The sequence below is a fragment of the Eucalyptus grandis genome, chromosome 8, assembly GCF_016545825.1.
Source record: "Eucalyptus grandis isolate ANBG69807.140 chromosome 8, ASM1654582v1, whole genome shotgun sequence".
In the NCBI taxonomy this organism is placed as follows: domain Eukaryota; kingdom Viridiplantae; phylum Streptophyta; class Magnoliopsida; order Myrtales; family Myrtaceae; genus Eucalyptus; species Eucalyptus grandis.
In genome coordinates, this window is record NC_052619.1 from 7,393,540 (window position 1) to 7,416,653 (window position 23,114).

The 23,114-nt window shown below is 38.7% G+C and overlaps 2 protein-coding genes across 3 annotated transcripts; both read right to left on the reverse strand.

The window, feature by feature from the left end:
- Positions 1-530: 530 nt before the first annotated feature.
- LOC104456139 (alpha-mannosidase I MNS4) lies at positions 531-10,765 on the reverse strand. Its single transcript, XM_010070873.3, has 17 exons — positions 10,417-10,765; positions 10,003-10,122; positions 9,810-9,902; positions 9,220-9,306; positions 7,986-8,076; positions 7,808-7,863; positions 7,356-7,428; positions 6,435-6,544; positions 5,520-5,570; positions 4,969-5,057; positions 4,759-4,840; positions 4,562-4,675; positions 3,930-4,009; positions 2,771-2,906; positions 2,100-2,170; positions 1,756-1,996; positions 531-1,429 (listed from the first exon to the last, which is right to left on the reverse strand). Exons 1-17 carry the CDS (start codon positions 10,540-10,542, stop codon positions 1,064-1,066), a joined length of 1,986 nt encoding a protein of 661 aa, XP_010069175.1. The 5' UTR covers positions 10,543-10,765; the 3' UTR covers positions 531-1,063.
- A 1,058-nt stretch (positions 10,766-11,823) lies between these two features.
- LOC104456140 (putative ion channel POLLUX-like 2) lies at positions 11,824-23,114 on the reverse strand. Of its 2 annotated transcripts, XM_010070874.3 has the most exons (24): positions 22,924-23,114; positions 22,088-22,164; positions 21,269-21,387; positions 20,697-20,983; positions 19,288-19,359; positions 19,002-19,077; positions 18,782-18,880; positions 18,541-18,695; positions 18,346-18,450; positions 17,880-17,966; positions 16,966-17,050; positions 16,724-16,871; positions 16,377-16,453; positions 16,200-16,280; positions 15,314-15,505; positions 15,113-15,226; positions 14,197-14,289; positions 13,985-14,111; positions 13,816-13,892; positions 13,630-13,677; positions 13,466-13,535; positions 13,271-13,344; positions 12,385-12,495; positions 11,824-12,313 (listed from the first exon to the last, which is right to left on the reverse strand). In XM_010070874.3, exons 1-24 carry the CDS (start codon positions 23,022-23,024, stop codon positions 12,212-12,214), a joined length of 2,577 nt encoding a protein of 858 aa, XP_010069176.2. In that variant the 5' UTR covers positions 23,025-23,114; the 3' UTR covers positions 11,824-12,211. The 2 variants fall into 2 exon arrangements, with proteins under 2 accessions (XP_010069176.2, XP_010069177.1); XM_010070875.3 differs by lacking the exons at positions 21,269-21,387; positions 22,088-22,164; positions 22,924-23,114 and having other exon boundaries at positions 20,657-20,741.

Here is a 23,114-nt window from a genome sequence, read left to right on the forward strand (position 1 = left end):
GGTTTGTGCGATACACTGCAGAGCAAATGCCTTCAAACTGGATCTTCAGCTCACCTGCGACCTTACTACACGTCATGTTCCCAGTGAATTTTGTGAATTCTTGTCTATCTTTAGCTATCAATATTACCGGTTCTTCACCAGATTCTACAGATAAAGTAAGCACAAATCTAGAGGTGTACGATGGGCACAACCTAGTAAGTGTCAATCTGATATCATTGGTGTCGGTATCCGGACCTCATAAGAGCCCTGCTAGAGAATTCTCAATAGCAATTGATAATAGGACTGGCCCCTCATGCCTATAGTATGAACTCGAAACCACTGCTTGTTTTATTGAACGTTCACTATCTTTTTATTTCGTATTAGCACAGCTTTTGGCAATCAGAATGCAGCATTGCGGCCGGTTCAAAAGCAGAACTCGACATGGATCGACAGTGAAAACTCTGGTTTAAAACTAGGACTAGACTTAGGTCAGAAGAGTACCAATTCACTCTGTTAAAGTTTCCCCAAAAAAAAAAAAAAAAAATTTAAGGTTCAACCTAACAAGAATTCAATTGTTCAAGGGCCGATGCTTCGCTTTATACAGTCTAAATACCATTAACAATCTTTTGAAGAGTTCCTCTATAAGTGTACAAAATCACTTTACCAAGTGCCATCTCAGCTCAGCTAGCATATAACACTTCTGATAAAATAACGACAACCCATGGATGATTTACCCAATTTACTAACAAATAAATATGTATCCTGCGAAGTGTAGGGGCTCTAATTGACCAACGAAAATTGTGAATCATCCAATGTCTCCACATTTATCACGTGTAACCCACAATCAAGGATCCATTCCCCATTAGCAGGCAATCCCATTGCACAAAAGCCAAGTCGTTTGAGCCTCTTTCTAATTCACGGACCATCCCAAGCCAAAAATTCATCAAGACCTCCAGTAGAGCACAATCGAGCTGCACATGTTCCTATGTCGGTGCATTGGGAGGTCAGCTAACATCCAAACTGTGGTTACACTGTCACTTTTGTTTCTGGCAACTGCAAGATTGTATCAACTCGAACACCTTTGTCATCTTTGAGGAAAATGACTTTCTAATCTTTTATCGCCTGATTCACGGTCATGTTGATTGTAATTGCTGTCATCAGTTAGTCTATTTCCATCATCATCGTTAAAAACCATGACCTGGAATGCAGGATCTTTTACATTTTGTGATCCGCTGTCCACAGATTCCCGAATGTCTTCCTTGTACTCGCTGTTGTCAGATTGTTCTTTTCCATCATCCTGATCAGCATCAATGACTATCGAATGTCTCTCTTCCACACTATGTTCTCCTCGGTCTCGGTCTTTGTAGTCACTGTTATCATCATGGGTGTAAGTAGGATTCAGGTACGAAATGCCAAACTTCTGTCCATGGGTTAGTCCTGGACAAACCCCCTGTAGGACAAAATTAACTCAAATCACCTGTTTGATTGTTCCTCTTTAACATGGTAAAAGAGTAACCTTAAAAAGAAGCAGCTCCAACACAATCTTGTCTAAAAATCATCGCGGGAAGCATACTTAAGGGTGTCGAACAGATATCCAAAAATATGAAGGATGAGAATATACCACAATCCTTTCCACATTAAGAAATTTGTAACCATTCACCCAAGGTCAACAGGAATACAGACACAAACAACAAAATCCTTGACAAGAGCAGTACGGTTCATGCAGAATAAGTTCAACGCATTTAAAAGGATTAGCAAATAAGGACGTGCACCAACCTTGATGAAACCTGAGAATGGTGCAGAAGTATACGATGTATCAGAGGGGAGATATGTGTGTATCCGACCCCCATATTCTTTAGTGTAGTTTTTCTGCTCACTAAATGAGGTATCAGAAGTATAAGATTTCTGTCTTGAATCCCCACTCCTGCAGTACGCCCCCAAGTATGAACAGTGCTCCCGCACTAGAGATATTTGAGGAGTTGCAGGTAGTAAGTGGCCTTCAGTGCTAAAAACATACCTAATAAGAGACAATAATCATAAAGTTGTTAAAACATTTAGACAACCAATACACAATATGCTCTTCAAGTTAAAATAACAAGCTGTCTCTCTGCCAGACTTACTTGTATGGACCATTCTCAACAAGGTTATCTGGACCAGCAGCCAAATCAAACAGAAGCCATAAATATTTTACCTGATTCACATTAAATTAAAAGGTAAACAAAATGCATGGTTCAGAAGTGTAGATTTAAGATGTGGTGCACATGTAAACAAACATATATGTCACAACCTCATGGATGTCCATCACTACCTATCAAGTGAAAATTCTTATACATGTGTTGCTTCCCTTCATTCAATCCGCCAAGTCAAATGTGTGTGTGTGTGTGGGCACACACATTTGGCCAAGAACTTAAGTCATTGACATACTAAAATTAAAAATTTCATAGATAGAACACACAACATACAACAGGGGTTTGCAGTGCTATATTTTATATATTGAAAGAATGAGTTCCCATGGCAAAATTTTATATATTGAAAATCATTCCACTTAATATCCTTTGCTCAACCCGTAAGGATTCTTCAATTTCACCCTATGCCATTAGCAACTGTATGGCAAAGGCATGAACAAAGCTGCACAATATATTTAATCCAGATCTACAAGTTAAGACTCCCAAAATTCATGATTTAAACATCTAAGCCCAAATTTCATGTGCATTTAGAATAATAAAATAAATATACTCTATAGAAAGAGGAAAGAAAATGGAAAGTGAAGTCACAGATAACAAATCCTCACTGTTTCTGCCAGGAAAAAGCTCTCCATATGGTCTTCTTGCTTGTGAAACTCTACATCCGATATATGACAATAGCCACATGGGCATCGGGCACCATATTGCAAGCTAGCAACCATGTCACGTCCAGCATCAAGATATCTACAAGGAAGTACTAGAAACTCAATTAAGCTAACTAGGAAGATCAAATATAACAGCCGTTATTTCTAGTAAGAAGGTTGGAATTAGCACTAGCCTGGCACCTCAAGAATTGGAATTAGCATAATACAGCCTAGCACCTCATAAAAAATACTATGTCTATTCCTATTCCATCAATAGGTTCCATCTGGATATATCTCCTCAAAATCCATAGTCATCAAGAATTGGAATTAGCATAATACAGCCTAGCACCTCATAAAAAATACTATGTCTATTCCTATTCCATCAATAGGTTCCATCCGGATATATCTCCTCAAAATCCATAGTCATTAAAGGTGTGGGACGCATGAAAAATGCCCATCCCCACATACCAGTCTTTGGTATTAGATTATAGATGGGTCCTGAAGAGCAGCTGTTTCAAACCTTAAGACAAGTACCCAAATCCTCACCACCCCAATGTAGCATATAGAGTTCCATACATTGAGCAAGAGTTTGCAGAGCCAAAACTCAGGCCCTCCATTAAGAAATGAACAATGAACATAAAAAAAAAAAAACAAAAAAAAAAAAAAAAAAACAAAACAAAACATAAAAACAAAACAAAACAAAAACAAAACAAAACAAAACAAAACAAAAACAAAACAAAACAAAAACAAAAAAAAAAAAAAAAAAAAAAAAAAAACAAACAAAAGAAACAAAAAAACAAAACAAAAGAAACAAAAAAACAATAAAAAAAAAACAAAAAACAAAACAAAAAACAAAACAAAACAAAACAAAACAAAACCTTTTACTTCTAACAACAAATCTTATTAAATGCATCACTGCTGAGGAAAAATTATTATTAAAAATTGGAGTTCGGCAAGATAAAATCACTCTATACAGAGACTTCAAGTAACGTAAACTAAAATTCTTTCTATGAGGATCACATTAAGTATATGCCACAGGAGAAGCACCAAATGGGCTATTTTAGAGAAAAATCAACATAAGGGAACAGAAAAGCATCTCCATTGTCAATAAATTCGAGCTAACCTTGGATCTCTAGTTGCTTTGAAGAGCCAATATGTACTTTCCATTAACTCTGGACGCAATGGGTAACTTTTCTGGCCTTGCTGAAAATGGGAAGGAAGGAAGGAAAAATTTTAGGATATTGGGCAATGTAGAAGTTAAAGGTATCATGCTACACGCCCCTGTTTACAAAGATCAGATGATAAGCGGGCAAAATACAAAAAGACAAATTAACAAATAAATAGATGATCTAACTCAGATAAACCAAATGCTGATGGACTAATAAAATGATGATATCATAAAATGTCTTGTTATATGCCACCAGGCAAATTAAGAGAGATCTAAGAACTCTAATCCAACTTGTCTTTGTAGTGCCGCACGTGTGAATGAGGTAAATACTAAGATTGCTGTATAAAGTAGCCAAAATAGCAGTTCTAAAGACCCAAATACTTGCCTGATCAATATCAGTGTGGCTCCTCTACTGTCTACTAGTAGTAGACAGATCCAAGAGAGCTCACTATTGGACAAGACACTTGAGACAAGCACCATTTTTGGCAGACATTCAACAATGAACTAAGGTGGTGATGAGCTTTGCATATTATATGTAAAATGGGACTTTGATATCAAGTAATACTATTCAACTTTATTTGGCATACCTGAACATTCAGTGTTGCGAGGTTGAAACCCTCTGGTGTGAAACCATATCTTTTCCAGACACTGAAGAAGGCCGCATGAGTTCGAATAGCAGGGTCAATATCCCCAGCCAAAACCTTCCAAAGCATGCAAAAGCTATTAAGGGAAAAATATCTACATCACAAATTAGATTTTAAGCAATAAAGGTACAAATGAGCACCTGAAGGCCAGGCCAGAATGCCTGCAAACTGTTGAACAGAGGCCACACAATTGCAGCAGAATCCATATTTACCTCTACATACCTACAAGAGAATCAGGACAACCATTAGCCACACAACATCCCTAAATGGAAAGAACAAGCAAACAAAGCAAAAATAGGTAAGAGGTTCGTATATTTACATAGTGGCACATGATAGCCACAAGCTTTTACCAAGGATCGTTGTGTAGATAGTGCATGGCAGCGCCATAAGCTTCTTGGAATATATATAAATACTCGTCCTCGCCAAACAACAAATAAGCCTGTATCCAGATGAATATCCAAAGAAAAGCAAAGAAATCAAGACTTGTCAGTTAAAAAGGTAAGTTAATTTCTTCATCAGTGCATGTCTATGTTTTCAAGAACAGCGAAAAACATGCCGACCTGATGATTTTAGAGTCATTGCAAGTAACATGCAATTAGAATAGCCACTGCAAGCAGTATTTTAAACAAGACAACAGCCATGCAATTCTAGATTTATCGATCCAGGAGTTCATTCTCAAAGAGAAGCGACTTGAGGAAGGAAGTGTCATTAAGAGGACAGCTATAAGCAAGGGATCATTAATTTTAAGAGCCTTAGGCCACCAACAGGGAAAAAGTACATTCATGGATTTGCTGGAGATGAGATAGATCACCAATGAATAGAGCCAAGCACAAACCAAATTATATCAAAACACACCTCAATATCAACTAGAAGAAACGAAAAATAAAACACGAATGCTAACCTTCAGAAGATACTCATAAAAAGAGTCTATACTTGTCCCAATTCCAGCATCCTGCAAAGCATTAAAAAGACAAAACACTGATAACACCCACAGAAACATTAGCATTGAATAACTTGAATGCTAAACAGTGTCGCAGGATCCCAACTTTTTGCACAAGAAGTTAAGGTGCATTTTACAGGTCAATTGACAAGCATGCCTCACTTAGATAATCCTATACCAATTCAAAGTATATGCACTGCAATAAAGCCAGAAGTAGACAAAAAAAAAAAATAATAACAGATAATGTTGATTTATATTTGTAAATCCAATGCTTAACAGAAACTCAATTGGCAGATAACAGAAAAGGGAAGAAAGAACAAAAAATTTAATGGCCACATTTTGGCAGCACAAAGACTGTTCTTTTTATCCTGCAAAATTTCCAATATGATGAAAAGACAAGGTTTGCAATTTATTAGCATACTACACAACCGTGTTCATTCTCAGCGGCTAGCTTGGAAATAGTTGTCCAAACAAGTAAACAACTGAATTTGAATGTACTAATTAAAAGATGGCACATGACAGGTTTAGATCTTAACTAAATCGAAAAGATGAAATGAATGGCGTCATCATCACAGAGAGAGATACTCAAAAAATCTTAAGATGACAAGTAGGTATTGAAAATATATAGAGGATGTTTATGAACTGCTTTTCTGTGTATTAGCACGTAGAATAGTAGAGGAGCCTTCAAGAAACCGCAGCAATATCAAATTTTGACAGCTTTTGACCCTTGAGAATCATAGATTTAGCACTTCCACATTATAGAATATAATGAGTATCTAGGCCTTGCCAAAAGGGGGAAAATTAGTAATGCTACTAAATGCAAAACATCACATATACTAAACAATAGAAACATAATAATCTAACAATGAGTATTACCTTCTGCGTCCATTCTCCAGTGAATACATTAATATGAGCACCAACTAGGTTGAGCTTTGACCGGCGTGCCCAAAGCCCACGGACTGCATTCTTTGTCACTTCCTCATAAACTGCCCTTCCAGAAAGATAATAACGAGCATGAGACATGCAAGTGAGGAGTTGCGAGAAAGTGGTAGATAAAGAACAAGCTCAAGCAAGGACAGGGATAGCATAAAACCAAAAGAAGATTAACAGCTAGAACAGGTTGGTAAATAAAGTTATTAACTTAGGTTGTTTCAATCTGAAACCATAATGATTCTTTACAGTGCAGCCATAGCGCACATTCAAGAATTCATTCTTTGCTACATCAGCACAGCATCTGTTGTCCTTGGACCTATTTTTATGATTCACAGTAAAAGAATGTCATGCAATAAGATGGGTAAACTAAGGTTGCTGGGAAAACCTGAGGTCGCTAAACCAGAAAGCATTCGGCAAATACCAAGCCTTTTACAATGCGCCATATCCTAACTATGAAGGAATGTTCACATCAACCTCATACCCAAAGGATTTGTCTCATTCTCCATTTTTCACAAGATACTTTCTCCACTTTTACTAAAATTAACGACAGATCACTACTGATGTTCAACAGCATGGCTGATGCCAAATTATGTTGACTTTGCTTAGGCAGCAACCAGAATGCCAAGATGCAACATGAATTCTATACCTTTCCTCTTTGTGGTTAAAATGCAACTTGGTTTCCAAGGCACTGGTCAAAATCCTGCGTATAACTGCATTCTTAGTGAAATTGCATTCGGCAAGTAAAGTGATGATGGCGTGGTGTGGGTTTTATCTTTACAGAGGACTTGTCAATCACAAAATAGTTTCTATGCACAAACAGCATAAGAAAAAAAGGTTAATGCCAAAAACTGTGGTGGTACTTACTTGGATTGTTTGCCAAGCGGCTTAGCACCCCAAATTCCAGGGTCAAAGTCCCACCTCCAGCTGTTGAAGTGATCTATCAACAGGCTATGCAGGTATAAGTTTTGCTGACTGATAATAGCAAGACAGAAAATAGAGCAACTTTTCACCCACCGAACCACCCACATATGCACGCGCACACAAACACACAATAGTTGACAACATAAAGCTGTTGAACAAGCAATCAATGAAACACATTTCTTTCAAAAATCAGTCAAAAGCTACTTCAGTCACAACGTGCCTCAATTAAGAGTTCAGAAAATGACCAATCGTATATGTCAAAACCAAGTGCATTAGAAAATGTATAAGGTTGACAGACCCAGATGAATTTTACCATTCACCACAACAGAAAACAACTTTTCGACTTCAGAAGTGAATACAGTGTCATCCAGTAGATCAGATGCACAGAGACTTGCCTTGCTTTCTTGTTCATCAACTCCATGCATAAGGTTAACAGACCCAAATGGTATTCCTGCAGCAACAAGGTTATAAGACCACCATAAGATACTAAATCATAGTTCAGTAAATGATTAGGCAACAATCATTAGTACGTAATCAGTCTGCATGAGGAAATAGTTTATCCAACTGAAGCACCTGTTGGAGTGTCAAATGCAGGCAACAGTCTCCTCGCAAGATCCTCAGCTAGGTGCAGCAATTGATCTTCATACGAAGGGATTCTCATTCCCTACAAACAACATACATGTAGGACCCCACCCAAAAAAGTTGAGTTCACATCATATAGCATCAATCAGGGAAATAAAATATCCTCACAGCAGCAGAGGATCCTCTCAGACTTCTGTGTAGTTTATGACATTGGCATGCCCCTCATTTTAGAATTAATACCATTCTTTAAGAAACTTAACTTAAATAAGAAATTAGACCATGGCATCAATATTAGCAACTATCAATGAACTTGCAAACATAAACCATATCAGCTCAACATCTTAAAGCAAGGCTTAAATAATAGAAAGATTCTGGTGACCAGTTGTTTTCATGTTTATATCCGACCACCAACTGGAAAATGGCTTCAGCAAACTCTCAGTGAAAAGCATCAAGCTACATGAAAAGCACACTGCTCTTCTGCCCCTCATAGGATTCTTTGACAATGGTTATAAAACATGTAGATTTAGCTTATACTTACTGATACTTGAAAAAAGCAACATGATCTGTCAAATCATCTGCATATCAGGGTGGTCATTTTCAGTCGGAGATTTGAATTCAGACTACGGGTACAGTTAACGGACACAAAAAGAAAAGTCTAAACTAAAATCTCAATGAATTTTCAATCGAACACATTAATAAATGCTCAAGGTCCAGGACAATTTGACATGCACATTGTACACATTATGACATAGATGCTGACAAACAACAGATAACACAGATCAACTCATCTAAATGACAGAAATTTCCAGCATTATTCATAACTGTGGAGTTTCCACTTACAAATTAATCAAATTAAAATTAGGATAAGACATGTCCTCAGACATTCAATTGGAAATGAAGTTGTGAAGAAGTGTATCAGAAAATTGATAACTGTTGTCTTGATCCCAAATCTCATGGATTTTTATAGATAGGGTGTGCTTTACATTACATCTTGAAAAGTCATTTGATGATCAAAAGGGAGAACTAAATAGGTTCTGTCGACCAAAATCGAAAAGAAGAGAATACTTTATACTACCAATCACAGTCAAACCTCATGATTCTACATATATACAAAATCAAAGAATTCCGGAGTTCTCTCAACAGTTTGATTGAATAGCAAACCTTTTCTCTCACTGAGAAACAAGTATTGAGAAGGAAAGGAAACAGTTTTAAATGTGGACAATACCGTAGCATAATCACTTGCAATCAGATGAGCAGAAAGCAAACCTCCAAGGATCCTGATTGTGGTTTCAAACACAGATACTGTTTTATTCTGCAATTAAGATAAGACAGACACCAGTGACAGGGTCAATTTTCACCCTAATGAAACTAACAAACATGCCAACCCACTTTCAGTCAATATGTCCAGGAAGTCTGCCTAAATGAATATATATATATATATAGGAAATAACAGAATCATACAGAATTTCTCAAGCTACATCCATCCTGGAGCTTTGTAGCACTGTGGTACTACATTCTCCCTATTGGTGGGATACGCTAGTGCTTGCCCTAAGAGATGATCCTCCTTTTTAGACTCCCTCATCTTGCCTACAGAGATGACAAGGCATCTATACTGTGTTCCAGAAATTTAACTTTTCATATCCGCAAGACTGATATTGAAGATCATAATCCTATTCCATGAGAGTAACAACTACTGTCTAACACGGTACTATAGTAAGTCACGGTATACCAACGTCCAAAACTAATCCCATCATATCATAATAGACTAAGAACAGCAATTCCAAGACAAAGAAATACTGAAAGAGCAAGACTCACAATATCAAATCGCAGATTTTTACCAATCCATTCCACAGAACTAGTGAAGCGTTCACGGTCGCCGAGCAAAGCCAACATGTCCAAGGAGTCGATCTGAAATGAACAAACAATTGTCATCATAACATCCCATCAGTTCAAGGACGGACAGTAGATAGGTGAGCACCAGCGGGGAATAATTCAACACATGCAGTACCAGAGTCAAGGCATAATTTCCGATGGTATCTTCTCCTTGACACGACAGAGGTCTAAGCTCGTCTTTGGGGAAGGCGTGCTCCATGTAGCCATCGAACGCGTGATAGAACATTTCCCGAACCTGCGTGTCATATTCAGCAGACTACTAAATCGCACGGCGCGACAATTGTGACGATCAATAGCGAGGATAAAGACTACTTTTTTTTTTATCTCTTAATCACGAGCATCAGCGGAATGCTTCGGGATTTTCATGATAGTACGAACGAACGCTCCCGAATTCAATGAGCCGCGAGCAGAAAGTGCTTGGATTCAGACTCTACGCCGAACCGTGGTGAGGGAATATCAAATCGATTGGGGTTCGATCGGAGCGGTGAATCTCTCGATAGAAGGGGACGGGCCAGCGATCGAAATCTACCTCGTCGCGGAGCTGCTTCGCTTCCTCCGGAGTGACGCCGTCGGCGAGCGCCCGGTGCACGAAGGAGCCGTGAATCGCCGAGACAATGAACAGGTAGAGAGAGAAGAGACGCATCAGTGACCTCATCGCTCTCTCTCTCTCTGATGGTGGAGTGGCTCGGATCTATCGGAATTCAGGAGAGAGGCGGCGGCGGCGGCGGCGGCGGCGGCGGAGGCCAGTTCGCGGCGGCGTCGGAGCTCCAGCGCTCTAGGCGGCCATGGCCAGTCGGCCGCCTCGAGGTGGGCGGGTGGGTGTGGGAGGAAGAGAGGGAGGAGATTCAGGCGCGATGAAGAAGACAACCTTTTTCCCTTTGATAACTTCGCTTGGGCAGATCGCTAGAGTACATATCCGTTGCAGAAATGGAAATAGATTGACGTCGTATTCCGTTAGATGACGAAAGGGATTTTTTTATTTAGGAGAAATAAATGACTGGAAAAATAACATTATTTGAAAAAATTAGTATTTATTGTGGATAATAATATAAACATATTTGATACTGATGAAAATATGTTAATTTATTTTCATAAACAATATGAACATATTTTGGAACATATATTTTTTTCGAATCATTCATTTTTCGCACAACTAGAAGTATAACAAATCATATAAAAAGGTATGTATTGTAAATTGCCCAACAAAAATGAGAATATTAGATGACCACGGCTCTATCGCTTCTATAACTTCCAAACTTAATTTTCAAAGTCACGCTAAGTCAATTACATATGAAACATTCTTTTGATTAGGGAAAATGACAATTGCCTTTTATAGGTCGGTACAGTGGACCTCACATAAGTGGGCGCAATTGTCCTCATTGTCGACATGAACCACAAAATCTCCCTCCAATCCTAGGATATATACATGGTACACGGCCCCCAACACGATTAGCCCGGATGAAACAGTCTTCTAACAACTTCATCATGCGGCAGCATGTTCATCAAGTAATTGAGATATCGATCCATGAAAACTTGAACGACTGATTATCAAGGGAGTAAAACAGGAAAGAGATCCGGGTCGGCCGAAATATCTTCCTGTCGAAAAGTGTAGACACTCATTTAGTGCGCCATGACTTAGAAGATGAATGGTGGAGGATGTCTTGTCCTAGAAAGGAATGACGTGTCAGATAGCAAACATCTCTGTAGAGTTGCTGTGACATCTCTCTATTGCCCAACTCAAGCTTTTGATGTGCTTTGTCTGTCTTTCTGTTCCTAATACACAACATCAGACGAGGTCGATCTGCAGATTTGCAAACATTTTACCGTAGGATCAATGCAGTTCCGGTATAGAACAGAACCATCTTTGTACAATACCGGGTGCTGAATTTGGAAACTGAGGGAGGTATAGAACTAGGACCCTAGTAGGAAAGCAGAGTTCAGCCACTAGAAAGGTCCTGCTTCTGCTTACATTTAAAAGAGACTGCAGTAGTTCTGTTCCTTTTCTTACTCCAGGAGGGTGAGATACAAATTATCTACATGAATTTCATGAGCTGTAGTATAAACTTGACTAACAATTAGAACCAAGTGCCTAATGTTGAAGCACCAGGAAATTGTCAATTTTGGCACCGCCAAAACCAACCAAAACTACAAGCAAACCTCTCCTAGAACTCATGAATTCCACAAGAAGTTCACGTACCGCAGACTGCAAAATTGATACATTTTTTTTTCTCTAAGTACACAATAGTTTTATGCCCTCACCTCGACTTCCATAACAAAAGGGAGATGCGAGGACTTGGGGGCAAGAAGACATGTGAATGTACGATTCACCCAACAATAGGTTGTTCTCCTTCAAGCTCTGATATTACAATTAAAGAGTCTGTCGATTCAAGGGACAAGGGTTCGGACTTTGGGATTGGGTTAAGGACCTGCAATTAATGAAACGTACAAATTAAACAGCTGAAGCAGTTTTCCATCTTCAAATGCAAAGTATACGTACCTTCTTGTTGTTTTTCACGTAGCCTATGGCAACTTCGCGTCTCAGATGTGCCCTTTCTGAGAGCTCGTGGAACGATGGGTTCTCCCCCTTGGTCATATAGAGGCTGATATCCTGTGAGAAGACGCATCGCATGAAATTCTATTGGTGAACCATGCGATACTCTTTTGGCTAATTATTAGTCCACCGTCGGTATAAAAATACTCTTTCCACATTCATCATTGGACGGATGACAGGTGTTCTTAAAGTTAGTCATGTAATTGGCTTCATCCAAACGTTAGCTATCCAACGGTGAAACTGTAACTCATTATTTACACTGTCAGTAGACCCAATAATGGTGCACAATTTTTTTATAATCCTACCCGCCACACCAAGTGCCTAGACCAATTGATTCTAACTTGGGCAAAATGATGGTCAATGAACACCCCGAATAGTTAAGTGATTTCTAAAACTAAAGGAATTTAATGCCTGGGACTTGGTCTTCCTCTTTATTATGCAAAAGGGGTACTTCAATGTTACATGGGACTCGAGAATTCAGATGTACTTCTTCGTTCATATCAGATAAAACTGACCTGAGCATTACCTAAGTTGCTCTTTAATATTTTAGAAACAACTTATTCAAGAACTAGTTGAATGAATACTAAATGTTCATTTTGAGTAATTAAGCACACAAAAGGAAATCTCTATTATCACTTTCTTTTGGCTTACAGAGCAACACTGATGCATCATCACTTAAAGGGGCAGTAGACATCACTCGAGTCTAATGGAACAAAGACTAAAATGGGCTACACGGTGATCAGACTCTCAGACTGCAGCAGGGAAGTATCTAACATACATGAAATCAGGAGACCAACAAACGAAATAAATTTGGAGTCAAAGCAGCATTTACCTTAACATATATTTCATCACCATCTGCATCAAGAATGTCCTTCCATACCTCATTCAGCTCACTGTTCTCTGCCACTGTCACACAAAGAAACAGCTCAATCACTCTCAGAAATTTCATTCTATTTCTATATTTTCTTTAGATAAGCAGCTAACACCAAGCACAGAAAATAAAAGAGATTAACAAGAAGAAAAGGACCTTGGGCAGTTACGAGGCTCATTACTTCCTCAGCTGCTATATAAGTTAGGGATGGTTTAATTCTTGCAATCTGCAAGTATTCATACACCGTTTACTTGGATTTCTATGAAGCACGGAAAATTTCCACTTAAGGAGACAACATGAGCCTACAGAAAGAAAATTACTTGTTTACCCAACTTCGAGTCGACAATTTCTGCAACCAGATTTTGTGCCTGCATTGATCTAACTTGTATCATTCCTTTGTTTTCCCAATCAAATGTGCAGTTGACGTGGTAAAACTAGGATGCTAAAGAAAAATTATATAGAAAAGAATCTGTCACGCGACTGGATTAAAGCCTGAAGAGGGATACCTTCACACCAAGTTGACTGCAAATATTTTCAGCAAGGAGAAGAGAATATGCAGAATGCTTGTCTGCCCTGGATGGGTCTAAGAGAGAAACCAAGAAGAATAGAACCGAAACAGGGGTCAGCAATCCACCCATCAGGTTGAACTTCTCTAGTTAATTGAAAGATAAGTACCTCCAACAAGCCATTGTCTATCAGGTATTACAGCAATTGAAAGGGGAATATTTTCATTCTTCTTGATTGAGCTTTGAATTTTGATAATAGTCATCTTTAAGGTATCATAGTCCATTGGGTTCCCAATCTACAGCACATTTGTTAAAGACAAAAGGAAAAATGTGAAATGGGAGACTTTACAGGAAAGACAGAGTAGAGAGACAGGACAATACACTGTGGGAGACCCTGATATTTTTTAGTCTGTGCTGACCAGCAGGGTTGCTTAATTTATTCCTGTCATTTATGGGCACATCCGACAATATTTCCTGCAAATATGTGTACAGAAATGAACGGATTGTAAACTGCAAATCTAGGAACATAAGCACACATACATTCGCAAATAAATTTATGTCCTTGTCAAGAAACAAATCGCAAAATGAAGATCTTTAATTGTCTATTATTATTCAAATCGGAAGAAGCAGCTCGCGAACAGAATCACACAATACCTAACACGTCAGGATCCACAGCACCTAATCCTTGACAGAAGCCCCAAAAAGAAAATTTAGTTCAATAGTAGATGTTGATGTCTCAAAGTGACTCGAGAAGCAACTTGTCAGTCACTTAATAATGCATTTGGGCAACAATGTTTTTGATGGAAGACAAATCATGTCGTGCTTGATGACCAAAAGTAATGCTCAGATTACAGCCTTTACTTGCACAGAAACTCATAATGAATGTCATATCCTGTGAGGTAAATTCTCACTTAAAAATGAGCTAGTCGAAGCCGCTACCTGAAAACAAAAGTTTGGTCTTCAGGTTTGACCTCAGATGATTAACTTTAAGAAATCTTAATGAAAAAAATTTGCATTAATCCTTTTCTGCGATGAGCAAAAGGTGCACGCGATAGGCATCTCTTTTCTGGTTCTCTGAGTAACTAGCAAGTTTTTTACTTTGGCCAACAAGTGGACTTCTCTTACATTTTCCCTCATCCACAAAATTTAAGCATAAAAAAGCCACAAGAAGTTACATGCCAAAAGTGCATTCTTGAAGCAAATTTAACGCGCAACAAGCTGATATTAACTATGCACATCAAAAACCAAAACAAAATAATTGCAAGGTGATACGCTACACAGCTGTATGAAAGCATACCACCACACTGCCAGGTCCAAGATAATTGTCATATTCGGCAATCATGTCTGCAACATCAGGGCGCCATCCAAGCATAAGTATGCATTCTTTAGGTCCCAAACTACACTCAGATGCCTGTGTCCACAAGAAAGTAAACAGAAAATGAGAACGCTATGTGAGAATGCTAATTCTCTGTATATCCATGTTTTAGAAAATCCATACCTTTGAGCCCAGTTTTTTTGACCGTTTGACAATGCGACCAAGCCGCATTTTTAACAATTCCAAGGCATCTGAATTATCACTATTATCTGCAACAGCTTCCAGATTTCTTATGGAACCTACTCCATCTTTATTGGTATTTGAAGATGCAATTTGTGGTCTCCTTTTTCCATGCACAGGGGCTATGAATAATATCTGGACAAGGATTGGTGAAAGAACTACATGAGTTTGATCAAAGATGTAAACCTTTGATTGTTTGATCAAAAGATAATTAGAAACACTTCAGGCAACATGGAGGAAGCAATGGCTCATGAAATCACTAATTACTCCTTGAGAGAGAGAGAGAGCAGCATGATCAAGTTAAAACCTTTGAAGATCACTTAGGAGGAGTTAAAAAAATTACAACTTCCCTTGGAAACATGTTAATAAATAATTCAACTGTGCTGGCGAGAAAACTTGGGCTTTTCAGGTATACTTTCTACATTATCTTCTTCACAATAGCTCTTCAATATAAGGGAAGATTTAATTTTACCCCCTTTTGAACTTCAAGGGTTTTACATATTGCAACTTGAAATTCAAAAAGTGACAATTCAGGGTGTTGTACTATGTATCCTAAACTTTAAATAGTGGCACCTTGTATAACAAACATAATGGGTGTTGTGTTTTACACCCTAAAACAGTGAAAAGAAGGGCTCTAAAGTCCGGGGTGTAAAAATAAAGTATCCTCTAAACATTGGGACTTTCATGATAGTATGGCTGATATGAAAGAATGCCTCAACTGATGTTAACCATGCACAGCTTCTACAGAAAAAAAGAGGAGCAACAAATATGCTGGATTATGTGAGTCTCAAGGGAAACTTAGAACTATAAAAGTTAATGTCCTCATTACTTTGTCACCATGTTGCACAATCTCATCATCACTTGGATGGAACTGTAGCTTCCCACTCCTATAGAGGCCACAAACGACTGCCTGCATAACATCAACTGCCAAATGTAAACAAGGAGCAAACAGAAAATAAACTCTAGAGGATATATATATATATATAGCTCAGCAAATTCATGTAACCTCTTGAAATCCACGTCTTAACTGCCCATATTTCATGCCCACCAGATGAGGGAAACTGTGAAGATTAAACACATTTTCTGCAATATGATCAAGCAGATTATGTAAGTATTCTCACTAGGGTTCCAACATTAAGAGAACAGCTAAGTTGCTTTCTTTCTACTTTACAAGCATTTGTTCATTTTACTATGAGGCCGAAATAAACCAATGGAAAAAAGAGAAACCAATCTATCCTTCTCTAGTATCATTTTTCCAATTGGCCAAGTGACCAATTTTTTTAAAGAAATTTTTTTTATAGATAGAATGTAGTCTCCATGGATGTAAGAGTTTAAGGAATATTAGTGCAGTACTTTGATAGTTGAGCAAGTGTCTATAGATCTTTATGAGCCCCTTTTGCCGAGAGCATTGAACAAATAACTTTGATGCAACATTCTCTACAGGTGCCACCTTTATGCCTGAGACTGATTTTAAAAGGTCACAAGTATTGGAATTTGAAACCTGCAAGTTGAGATGATAAGCACAAGCCATCACAAGAATATTAACTTCCAGCATAAGGGAAAGCAAATGAAGATAAGCAATTTTGTTCTAGTACCTCAACAATGGTAGGCACTGATTCCATCTCCGGAATAGGTTGAAGCGCCAGCACTGACAAAAAGGCATCAGTATCAACTTGATACCTGAGGAAAAGGAATTTCAAAATTAATTTCTGCTTCAGCAACCCTCTGATAGAAGAAATAATTATACTTTCTGTCATCCAGAGGAAAATGTGCTGTTGTCTCCAAGACTTGAAAATGAGCAATCACAAGTTCTCCAAGCCATGCACATAGATTTATCTGCTATCACAAAAACCTCCTACTAACTAAATGCCCACACTGCACTTTGCCTCAGCACAACCCCCAAAAAAACAAATGCTCCTCTCACTCAGCCAGTGCATATTCGTAAAATGTACAAAAAGTTCTCTTCATTAGTTATTATTCTTAAGATATAAGAGCAAATTTTGTTGAAATTCTCTAAAATGAAAAGAAGATGTTAAGAAACTGCATATAGAAAAACTCCAAACCCTTCACTACACTGCACAAAGCTTGCAACCAGTTTTAACTACAGCATCCTAAGAATCTTATGTTGCTTTTCTCTTCCAATATACCATGTAAAATGTGGTAGAGAGCAGTTTTCCCTAGTTGAAGACACATTTTTCAAAGCAGGCTAGCACTGTCCAAGATGAACAAAATCTGCTTTGGGAATTGCTTTGCATTGGCATGGGATGAAGGATCTATTGATTTTTGCATGCAAGCTTGTGGAGTTCTTTGTTATTCTACAACAGAAGTAAATTCCACCTGCAAAGGGTATTACGAGGTAAAATTGCATGGTACAATGCAGGACAAAACTTAAAAGCATCTTTCACAAGCCAACTGCCACAGGAACAGCATTTTCCTTGATATTGATGCCTCTGTTATTTGAGAGTATAAAAGAACAAGAATATGCAAAAGTTGCTATATAAGTTCTCACCTATCTCCCTTTGTCGGTAGTATAATAATGGCACGAGCCTTACTTGCTGCAGCTCTTTCAAATGATTTTGTTAAACTAAGACTACAACTGTCAACAGAAAAGCAAAGAGTGAGAGCTTTGATATGGCATAGCCTCAACACAGAAAAAAGGAAAAAAAAAGAAAGTAAAAAGACAGAACACAAACAGAATTGCTACCAAAAAATAAATAAATAAATAAATGGTCATTCAATGCAAGTCAAATGTTGCGACCTGTTTATGCTTGAACTATGAAAGAAGCTATGATTCAGTTTAAAACTTTCATTGGACTAGGAGAATCCAGGACAATATTTCCTGCTTCGCTGATAACATACAACTTCAGGACACAAATTGACCAAATTGGATAGGTTACTAAGTTACCAATAAACCTTACGACTTTTCCCCAAGTGTTGGTGAGACACCCCTTTATTCCATCATAAGATGGGTATACCTCTTGGTGAGGACGTCAATATGACCAAGATCTTTGGCAATATTGTCAGCAATCTTATCCATCTGCTTTCTCGGGAGGTCAGACATTAGAAGAATCCTCTGTCTCCTATTGACAGATGACCAACAAAAACCACAAAGACATTAGAAAAACAGAACATACTTCTATAAACTTATTCAAACTTTAGACAAAAATTACCTAGCTGTAGCAGTACCTAGGCGAACAGCAAACTCATGATACTTATTAAGCTGCTTTAATATGTATCCAAGATGGCTATTTACTCCGCATACAATAATATGATCACTCTCTAGAACTTGCATTTGTGCTCCCTCTCTGAGTTTTTGCATATTATTCTGTAGATGACAAAAGTTGAAGAGATCAACCTTTAGATAGAAAAAGGAAAAAAGAAAAATTCTCTTTTATTTTGGCTGGTGGTTACCCGGAACTGCTCCGTCATGGTGCTTAGTAGGCGAGAATAAAATAATATTCCCCAGATAGCAAGAACAAAGCCAATAACCCTTTCGAAACGTGTTCTTTGCTGTAGTTCAAATCAAATCCTTAGCACCAGATATAAATATAGATAATCTTAGCAGCATGAAGGTTGTAGTAACCTATATAACTCATGGAAAACACCGGCAAATGTCATAGCACCAACTCACCCTCAAATGAGTAGATGATGAGCACAAACATGCCCATGCCTCCCAAAAGCAATCCTCAAGTGGTTCTTTACTCCCCCTTCAATATAGAAAGGAATGACCGATCAACCAACAAATGAAAGATTCCATTTGTGTATTCATCAATTCCTTTTGCTTCTTTTCTTTGACGTTCAGTACTTAAGCCACTTTTAAAAGATCCGAATCTTTCGTTGGTTCCATTTGCTAAGCATAAACGTGAAAAGTAAACTCCACATATGTAATTGTTTGAAACGTAAAGATGAGGGGTTACCTGAACTTAAAGAATAGGAAGCCACCAATGACAACAAAAGAGAAGCATGCCAACAGGAGCACTACAAAGAACCTACAGCCATTCACGAGAAATGTATCAGTGCTTTACGTGAAACATTAGAACATCATGCTAATGCCATCCAAAATGTGCATGATAGCCCACCAAGCGATGCCACTAAAGTGCATCAGTATCAGAACTCTACAATCAAAAGCCTGATCTTAAATTTTCATTTATACCATCATAGTGTAGATAATACCAGTTCTAGTAGGCTAACTTATCATAACTTAAAAGTATATAAACTATCTGAACATTATAAAGTCATCTCAAACAAAACTACCCCAGAACTAAAGTCATAAGCCAAATGATGCTCTTATATGCTAAGACATAAATTCAGGAAGTTATTTCCAGAGTCGAAACAGCAATGCTAATACCCTCGCTATTTATTGGAGTCACGATAGAATACGTATATGAATGCATGTAGCGCCCGGGAATGAAGAAAGTGAAAATGTGTTCGTCCCAACCCTGTTGTGCGCTAAATATGGCAAAGAAGGTTTGTGAGATGTTGATTTGATTGTCACTTTCTCAACTACTGACACTTTAAAACCGGAAAGCAAAATGAAGCAATCCCAACTAAAGCTCGGATACTTTCCTTCATTTGATATTTCAATCCCGGCTAACTGCAGAAACATCCAAATTATCCAATTTAAAACTAGATGCTAATCATGAAAGTGTGAAGCACAACTTCCTTAGATTGTTGACACTGTGATACTTCACATAACAATAGCAAGACACATTGCAAATTCAAAAAGTTATTGGTGATAAAATTGCCAGCTACTTCTTGAGAGAAATTCACTAATTTGCTTTATTCAAGGCAGGAGATTTCTGTCTGTAAATAAGTTGATCGATCTACTGAATTATGGTTATCCTCATAACTGCTATTAGTATTTAGTAGCTTTACTAATTCTTTTTCATGTTACCTCAGATGGCTGTAGAATTTTCAAAATCTAATTGATTTAATTTACTCTCAATGAATTTATCCCTCTCAATAATTGAAGCCTTCTTAGATGAATGAAACGAAAATTGACAGCTCAAAAATTGGCCAAAGTCACTGGAAGGAAAGAAGTAATTGCAGCTTCACATATCAACTTCAGAAAGCACCCCCATATAGGGATGAAAAAGACAATTAGAACAAGTAACCAACCATGAGGAACTGACCAACAGGCCCTAAAATAAACTGAAGATGAGTTACGGGCATAGAGGCACATGGGACCAAAAAAAAGGCACTGACTTCACCTATGTGGCAATGTTTCACTCAAGTTGGATGTTGGACAAATATAACATTTGAACTGAAGATGAGTTAGGGACATACAGGTACATAGAGGGGGAAAAAAGGCAATGACTTCACCTACGTGGCAATGTTTCGCTCAAGTTGGATGTTGAACAAATATATCATTCGCGCAAAGTGCCATCTGATGTCTCCGAGTGAAGGCAAGGACACGTCCAAGTTAAGAGGTGTTGGTTTATTTAAGGAGTTAGACATACAGGCAAATGGGACGCCTGAAGCCAGAAATTTCTGAAAAAGATGTGGTAGGAGCTGCTGAAAAATCTTTGTCAACGTGAAGGCAGAATTCAGTTGGGACAACCTGAGAAACCCGTACAATGGCAAATTACTCATCACTGATCTAACGTGGGGATCCTGTAGAAAAAGTGAGTTATGTTAGACTTCCAATTTTGACAAGCAGGAAAAGTTATACTCTAATCCAAAGATCAGTTTGCTAGTTATTGGTGAAGCATACAATAAAAGGGCAGTGTCAATAGCGTTAATTACTATTTCAGACTCCAAAATAGAACCAAATAATGAATTTAACTGGTCCAGTACAAGTCCTTGCACAAATATTTTAGATTAAGAGTGGTATCTGATGCATTAACCTGCATATACCTTGAGATTTCGAGATACTTGACAAATGCAGTTACATCTCACCTGATAATCCCTACTCTGGCCCATCGCAAAGAACTTCACATCAAAATTGTTCCTATTCCCTGCACATACTCTCAAGTCCAGACCATCCCAGGTTCTCTGGGATCTGCCATCCAATTTCCCTGGAAAAAAGATTCATCCGTTAAGTGATGCGGAAGACTTGGTAGAAACAAGGGCATATCAGATAGATAGCGAAATCAGTATGCTAAGAATGTGGCCAGAAGTGGATATGAAAGTTTGTGAGTCAACTTATTTGCATTACACAAATCGATGCGGATGACAAATAATGACTTCATTCCAGGCTTCTAAAATATAGGAACAGACCTCAGCTTTTCAAAATATAAAAATAGCAGTGATGCTCGCAGCGGCTGCCCCACCATAAATGAATGCATACATATGACTCAAAATTACTGTCAATCTGCTGGAATATTTTGGGGTTCAGGGGAGAAAAGTGATTAGAATTCACTATTCCATCACCTAGCACGTGTGGTTAAGTACTTCTGTACCACACTCACAGCATACTGGCGCAGAGATAGAAGGACAGACTCCTCACAGTCGCGCCCTTTCTGACCTGACTAAGCCTGGAGAATCGGATAACCCACAAAACAACTGGAGGTTTCACTAAATTCCTGGACCTGTCAGCTTCCCCCTAGACTCTACTTCACAAATTGTAACATATGAAAATTTCTACCAAGCACACAATTTAGATCTTTTGCTCGGTACAACATTAAATAAATGGCAATCAAGCGATCTTTCTTCAAATGGGTGAAAGGGCTTCAAAACACCATAAAAAAAAATTGACAGAGAATGCAAACAACTCACCTTCCTTGCGCCTCGCGGTGCCACGCCGACAAAAAGCCGCATGTTTGAACCACAAGCATTGTATCCGCATCACTTTGCTGGGGGAGAAAAAAGAGAGATGATGTCTGTGTGTCAGCTTCTCGAAAAGTCCAGCTCTACCATAAACACCAGCGAACCGCAAAGAATGTACCGCGAGACTTCTATTTACAAGTAAATTGCCATCTCATCAATCTCTCGGATTCCCTCCGGAGAAAATAACGAAAGATCTATCCCCATTCAACAGAAGACTTACTCTTCGTTATACAAATGCAAATACCGCGCACATTCCAGCTTCATCATCGTCGACTGGTGCTCTCGACAGAGCATCGAAGCAATTAATTCATTAAAAAAAAAAAAAATCTCGAATTCTCGTTCGCACCAGATTCGTTCATCGAATCTTCGCCGGTCAGAGTAATTTCGATTGATCAACCACAAACCATCTGTCACAATCCCGACCGGAAAAAAAGAAGGAAGAGAAAAGGAAGGAAACGCGGCAAAAGACATTAAAAAGCGCTTTTTGTCTCATTCACGGAGGATTGCGAGCATCATTAATTAGCCGCTATCGGCGTTGCGCCTCGTATTCAACACTCGCGGATTCTCAGAAGCAGCAATCAATTCCTGGCCGGCCGCGACAGCAAGACACGAATCAGGCCCCGCCTCAACCTCGACGAGACACGCGAACGCGATCCGAAAAGGTCAATGTCGCCATCCTAATAATCACCTAGACGTCGCGTGATCGAAGCCTACTCCGCACCACAACGAAACTCAACGCGGAGATCGAGAGAGAGCGAGAGAGAGAGAGAGGCGGAGATGAGCACCTCGGCGGAGGAGGAGGAGGAGGATTGCGGCGGCGCCCGGGAAGGCGAGGAGGCGGCGCAATCCACGGCGGCCGCGGGCTCTGCAGCTGACTGAGCAGCATCTCTCTCTCTCTCTCTCTCTCTCTCTACTGTGTTGCTGACTGGAAGCGAAGAGGGAAGGCAGAGAGAGAGAGAGATGGAGAAAAGCGTGA